At 32.8% G+C, this 7,676-nt stretch overlaps 1 protein-coding gene across 1 annotated transcript; it reads right to left on the bottom strand.

The window, feature by feature from the left end:
- Positions 1 to 1,821: 1,821 nt before the first annotated feature.
- On the bottom strand, positions 1,822 to 7,441 carry LOC133177303 (uncharacterized). Its single transcript, XM_061312361.1, has 5 exons — positions 7,388 to 7,441; positions 6,547 to 6,693; positions 4,952 to 5,030; positions 4,608 to 4,727; positions 1,822 to 1,895 (listed from the first exon to the last, which is right to left on the bottom strand). The coding sequence occupies exons 1-5, from the start codon at positions 7,439 to 7,441 to the stop codon at positions 1,822 to 1,824; spliced, it is 474 nt and encodes a 157-aa protein (XP_061168345.1).
- Positions 7,442 to 7,676: the final 235 nt, after the last annotated feature.

Below are 7,676 nucleotides of genomic sequence, written 5' to 3'. Positions count from 1 at the left end.
GTTCAAACTTGCTATAAAATGCAATTTCATGAGTAGAATTCATGAATCAAAGCACAAAAATGAATGGACTACTTGTAAATATGGCATATAGTAAAAAATGGCTCACCTAGTTCTTAAGAAAAAAAAAAATTAAAAAAATGACTTTAATAAATATCACTCTGCCACAATAAAATTTCCTTTCGTGTAGAGTTAAATTCAGACATAAGGTCAACCCACGAAACACAGGACATTTTTTTAAAGGAATTACTCCAAAGTATACGACCTTACCCTCTTCGATCGATCGATCGAGAGAGAGTTAGAGATCTGTAAGATTTCTTCAATTTTTAACTAAGTTTTGTCCAGAATTGCTTGCAAATTTCTGCACAGTACCTTTTGACGGTACATATTGTCGTTCTGTACTTAATGTAATCGGCGAGAATATGTATCTACTTGAAACAAAAGTTTTTGATATAAGAAGACAACTGATATAAATTTCAAATCGAATATATCGTACATGAATACACAATTTTTCTGCCACCAAGTACATGTATTCTTCTAATTCCTGACCATATCATCATTATCATCATCTCCATCATTTCAATCATCATCATTATCACAATATGTGCAGTAAGGTTACGCACATGTTGTCGCCGGCGACAATATTTACATGTATAATTTTGCAGCCTGCGACAATATATACTGACGGACGACAATATACGCAGTTAGGAAAAGTATACAATGTGGCCGGCAACAATATTTTTTCAATTGTTTTACAATTGTTCTGCATGAAAAAGCCTACGAGGCATATCTGCGTGATATACACTCCAATCGCATTACAAAATCCCTAGGCAACACTAACTGTGCGGCGACAATATCTGCAGTTGGGGTAGGCACATGATGTCGCCGGTTACAATATATACATGTGTAACTCTTCAGCCAACGATAATGTGTACCGATTGACGACAATTTGAGCAGTGAGGGTGGGTACATATTTTCGCCGACGACAATATGTACAGAAAGACAATATGTACCGTCATGCAGTTTTATAATTGCAATTTTACGTTTAAATATAATTACTATGGTTTGATTTGTAAGTAATGTCACTGATGAAAGTTCCTTTCACTGAAAGATGGAATACATACAGGCTTTTTTGTTGTCCTCCGGCATTAGTTGCACCACAGTACTTATCGTTCCCAAAATGACAATGAGCAACAGACCAATGATAATGGCCCATATTAAATACCAAAATGTATCCAACTGTTTATTAAGAGCTTTATCTCCCGCTTCCCTAAAAAAAAAAAAAAACAACAACAAACAAAAAACTATTATACTTTGTGTGCTCGCATAATCAATCCAATTTTTCTTTACATACCTTTAAAAATAAAAATAATAATTGATTTAAATATGATATAGGAAATTCTTTAGAAATTTGATTTGAGCTTGAATGGAAAATAACTTGATACACTGCAAATTTAATGTTTTCTAAGAGACCACATTTTAAACAGTAGCTGATACCATTTTCCGGCATCAAACGTATATGCATTTTATTATAAAAAAAATGAAAGTTGAAATAATTTTGGAATTTCTAGTTGTTTATATACATTAGTCTAACTAAAAAAAAAATAATAAATCACTTTGCTTTCAGTAAATACTGCAGAAATTGATTTTTGTCCAGACCTAGCTGGGTAGCTTTCTTGTTATTAACATACTTTTAAAAAAAATATTTGTTTACAATTGCACACTTCAAACGTCAAGACGATAGAAACTTATATCCTTGTAGACTAATATTCATAATAATACTTTCTATCGTAAGTTTAATTTGAAATCTTTTTGGGGCAGTTCTTACTTCATTTCATTCTTTCTCGTGTTTGAATTGGAATTCTGCGTACCATAGACGCCAGAGTAGCACTCCTGATCTGTGGAAGACAGTAACATTTCTAAAATAATGCATGTGTTATAGTTTTATTCTAAAAGATATTGTAATTTAAGAATTTTATTGATTATTTTGCTGATCTTACACCTACAAACACTTTTAGCTTAAACATAGATAACAAGGTCAATCTGACTCTCCAGATCATCCATTCATAGCAGCATATCGATCCCGATGCAAATTTCTACTTCCTTTAATCACAGACCCATTAACCTACTAACTAAACCACCTTAGCACATGGGCGTTACTATTTTCAACTTCTTTGCATGGAAAGAATAAGTCTGACATGGCTGAAAAAAAAATTAAGACAAAGAAATAAACAGAAACAGGCTTCATCTCAGTACAAATGAAATATAGTTTAATGTTAATATCATATATCTAATAGTGTATCAGCCTTGATTCATGTGTTTTGGACCAGCTGAGACAGCTGTTTTCTAACTGTCAAATGTTTTATCATCATCATTGTTTACAATTAAATGATCATGATTATTCAGTGACATAGCTCATTCAAAATCTTTACCTTCTTTCCGAAGTCAGAAAACAAAAGCGGTTAACTAATGTTATTTCTCCTACTAAGATACGACTTTACTGTTTTCAGTAGAAATATAGCAAGACATATTATTATTATTATTATTAAGTCGTCTTTGGGTTTATCTAAATGATATAAACAACATCATTTTTCTGTTCTGATACAAATCGCTTGGGATGATAACAAGGCCAAGATCAAAACAACCGTGTGATATGCTATACAAAATAGCTAGATCTTATACAGTGCGTTCATAAAATTGCTTCTCTTGGGTTTTCCCCCCAAAAAAACCCATTTAACTTCCTTTCTCAAGAATCACTGGGCAAGAAAATTAGATACTTATGTGAAAACTTTATTACAAACTCTAGATTCAAGTCTGTTCATATCAAAAACCTCGGAGGAAAGACGGAGTCATAAGAAGGGGTGGAAGTTTTATATAGGAAATGTCTTTAAATATCTTCTCAACAAGAATAGAAAAGCCATGATTAGTCATATTATTATAAAAAAAATCCTTAGATAGTGTAGATTAAAGTTTATTCCAATCATGACCCCTTGGAGTAGGGAGTAGGGAAGGGACACAACAGGGGGACAACTTTTACCATAGGAATATATAGGAAATGTCTTTAAACATCTCCTCAACAAGAACTGCTGAACCATTATTAATCATATTAATATAGAAGTATTTTCAGGGAGTGCAGATTCAAGTTTGTAAATATCAAGATCCCTGGGGGTTGGGTGCAGATACAACAGGAGGCCAAAGATTTACATAGGAATAAAACTTTTCCTCTCAAGAACAGGTAAGCCATTATTAATCAAATATAAAAGTATCCTCTGGAAGTGTAGATTCAAGTTTGTTCAAATCATGACCCCCGGGGGTAGGGCCGATCAACACCAGTGGGTCAAAGTTTAACAAAGGAATGGAGAGGTGTATGGTTAAGGGGCATTGTCGTAAAACGCATTTAAGACTTCAAATAATAGAATAACCCAACGAATGGACTAACCAAAGAGTATACAATGCATAACTTTAGGAACGTCAGGTATGGAGAAGCTAGCTGAAGAAGTTGGACGTTGAATCAGCAATAAAGAAGTTATAGGTAAGAACAAAATAAAAAGTATAACAGTTATAAGCACCAGTGGCAAGTATCCTAGGGAATTGATATTAAGTTTTAGGTGTAGTAAATCTGAGAAAGATTGAGACACCCAATTCCTATCTATCAATAAAAACCTACAGTAGGGGTGAAACACTGTGCAAGTAGTACCTTACCAAAGCCCCATCTCTAGATAAGAAAAAAATCATTGTAATGTGTGATTTACCCACAGCAAGAGCGGTCTAAATAATCATTCCAATCATTTACTCAGACAGAGTAAAAGGATAAACAATATAGCCCTTGCAAAAACTTGATCATACACTTTACGTTGGAAATATCTTTAAAAATCTTCTCAAAAATAACTGAGTCATTATGTCATATTTATACAGAAGCAACCTTAGGTATTGTAGAATCAAGTTTGTTCAAATGATGACTCCCAGGGGTTGGGGGCACAACAGAGGGTTAAAGTTTTACAGAGAATATATAGGAATAATTTTGAAGAAAAAAAAACTATCTGCTCAAGAACATCAAAGCCATGATTAGTCATATTATGGAAGCATCCTCAGGTAATGTAGATTCAAATTTGTTCAAAAGGGTGTGAATGGTGGGGCCACAATGACCTGTCAGAGTTTTACACAGGAATACATTGGAGAAAATTCTTTTAAATTCTCCTACTGAATAACAACAGAGCTATGATAAATAATACTGATATGGAAGCATCCTGTAGAAGTGTAAATTTAAGTTTGCACCCCCCCTCCCCTCGTAAACATTTCAATACTAAACTTATTACTGCTGTTTTCTAATCAATATTCTCATTTCAGCGATGTGGACCATGTACCTTGTTCATTGTTATTATTACCATGATAAGCGTAGATTTTTTTGCGGTAACATGTAAATAAACGTTGACTTCCATAATATCTTTTACCTTCCGTATACATATAGTAAAAATGTTTTTTTCATATATTTTTATTCACCGTTTATAAAAAAGGGGATAATTAAAAAAAGTGTGATTTCATCAAAAGGGCATGGAATACAACTTAAAACAAAATTAAATATTGAATATGACAGATGAAATAACACTTACATTTATATACTTCATTTGAACGATAATGTTGTGGACAACTAACGCTGTGATCCTGGCACGGTATATTATAGTGATTCTCAACTCTTGCTTTCTTGGAATTATAAAATGGGCAAAAATGTCCTAAATTATGACAATAATGAGATGATAATATTAAAGTATTAAAATCAAATAATAAATAAATGATAAAAACAGGAAAAATCTAAAAATTACATTGCATAAAATAAAAAAAAAAATAGAGGCTGGAATTGGTTAGTTGTAAACAAAATATATATTACTTCAACCCAAATCCCGCATTCAAAATTAAAAGGGCATGCCTTTACTAAATTGTTATGTTTGCTGCAGACCTGTAGAAAGTCTGCTGAAAGTCTCGATGATTGCCGCTAAATGCGATCTTGCGGCAAACTTTGCAGGAACTGCTGCAAGCTTCGAGCAAATTAGCATTAACTTAACATATTTGCAGAAACATATTGCAAGCAACATACATGCAAAACTAATGTTTGCAGCAAGTCTCCAAGAAACATTTAACAACTGCATGGTTGCAGGGATGAAAAAGGTGAATATAACTAACAGTGATCGATCTCAATATATCTACAAAGAATGCAAATCTATGAACAGAGCATAATACATGAACCCCCGGAAATTCCAGGGGTTTGTTCAGGTGCTTAGGAGAGGTAAACACCTCCTGTTGACTGGACAACCGCCGTGGACCTTATGTATTGATCAGTTAGACAGAACATTCCGTTGTCAAACTTAGAAGAAAAAACAAAACAAAACATAAATAAGCTACTTAACCATACCCTGTGGAATGACTTTTAGCTAATGGAACCTTGATTATTATACGTTTTACTCTTTAAAGAGTTAGGCATTTTTTTGTAATCATACGAATAGTTTGCCGGAAGGATATTTGTTGTAGAAGAAGGAATTATGCATTTCTTTTTAATTTCCCAACCTTTGTGGTCCATGGACCAAGATCCTGAAACGTATTAGTCATTTAGTTATTAAGGGCTTGGTGATTAGCATAATAATGTAAGAGTTTTCTTATCAGATTTCTATAGGGAAAAGATGTCAGAAATGTAGAGTATTTCAATATTCAATAGATGGTCAAATTAGTTGAACCCCTAAATCCTTGATCAACGAGCATATATTATATATTATTTGTAAATAGGTAGATACTTATTCAGTATATGCGAACAGTCTGCCTCCTCAATGCCTGAAACATGATCTGAATTATGAACCTGGGACATGAATTTTGAAATTCTAAATGCAGCCTATTAATGTTGCAAATATTAATTCTGCTAAATGTCTATAAGCAAAGAAGAGCATTCCATAAGATTTCATCACTTATTTGGTTTTATTCTCACCAGTCGTCACGGTAGCTCAGTCGGTAGAATCCGCGACTGACTTACATGTAAGTCGACAAAAAATATGTAGCAACTGTTCCTTCGCAAAGCGATCAGCACCTTGAAGTGAAATTTGCGGGTCCTTCGGATGAAACCTTAAAAACCGAGGCCCCATGTCAAGGTAGGCGTTGCCGTCATAAAGATCATTCACTGCTTAATGGCCCTGAGTGCCGGGTAAAGATCTAAATTTGAAACCTTTTACCGGTGTATGGTGACGTCTCTATATGAGTGAAATTTCTCGAATGGGACATTAAACAACATACAATCAATCAATCATTGTTCCCACCAAAAGTACGAAGACCAAAAATAAAATTTTATGTTTTCATTATGTTAGTATAGAGAATATGTTGAAAATGTTCAAATCTTTAACAAATGATGCACAATGACTAAGAGGAGAAAAAATAGCAAAAGACGATTTTAGTGATTCAGGTAGATAATAAAGCATATACTTATAGAAGTAACTATGAAGCATTTTCCGTACCAACTATCAGACGTACTGGAAGACATATTTCCACTAGACCATTTGCGTGTTCATTTACCAAACAGTGATACTGAAAATCCGCCTTTGATGAACAGTTTTGGTGTGTAAAACCGCAATGCTTCTTATTCGATGCTTGGATCCATTCTGTTCTGTTTCCGGGACATCTTTTAACAGAGTTTAATGTTGGAATCGATGGAGAGCATTCCTATAATTATACTTACTTATATCACATTGTACCCAATGTTAATTGCAAACAATTCGGTATCTGAGATATACAAATATTAAAAATGTCTGAAACTCAATGTCGTATAGCAACACTCTGCAAAACCGATAGTTTTTTTTTTTTCAGGAAACCTCTATAGAAAGATTTCAAACATCAAATTTTGTACATGGACATTGTTTCATGTGTATATTCAAAACATTATCTTAAGACGCGAAAAGCTGGAAAAATAGTTAAATTCTATACTTTATAACAATAAACTATAGATATAAATTCAAAGGTTCTTATGACCAAGATACTTTGTATCTTTTTTTATGAAATCAGTATCTCCTTTTTGTATTCGGTAGTAGGCGAATCAAAGAATTTATACACAATTTTTTTGGTTTAAATTTATATCAATTTGAACATTTTCACTCTTTCTGTGGCGGATTGGATTATAACATCTTATTTAGCTCCCTCTGACTATATAACAAAACTTTAATAGTGTATAGTTTTTTTTTAATTTATTTTACAATGCATAAGTATTTATCAACATGTTACATGCACATTAAAAGCCAGTTTACGACTAATTATATTAAATAATACCTTTAATTTTGAATATATATACCAACTTCACAATCGATTTCATATCATGATCATACAGTATAAACATTAAATAACTCTTTTTTCAACTACTTACGAATTCATTAGTTGCAGAGACAAGATTAAAGATTAAAAGAAATATTCTCCACATTTTCGATCTACAAAAAAGAAAGGTTACAATTTAAGGTATGGAAAGCCAAAAGGCTCAAATTTCAACTCCATAAATAATTATAATTGACTTTTAATAATTCATAGAAATAAGAAAGGCATTTAATTTGTAATGTGTCATTGTAACTATATTACCTGACATGACTTTTATCTAAATACAAGCTTTGATTTTTTAGCTCACCTGAGCCGAAGGCTCAAGAGAGCTTTTCTGATCGAAA

Source organism: Saccostrea echinata, unplaced genomic scaffold, assembly GCF_033153115.1.
Source record: "Saccostrea echinata isolate AGI-Se365-2 ecotype Australia unplaced genomic scaffold, CSIRO_AGI_Sech_v1 ptg000117l, whole genome shotgun sequence".
Taxonomy (NCBI): domain Eukaryota; kingdom Metazoa; phylum Mollusca; class Bivalvia; order Ostreida; family Ostreidae; genus Saccostrea; species Saccostrea echinata.
This window is presented reverse-complemented; position numbering and strand designations above follow the sequence as displayed.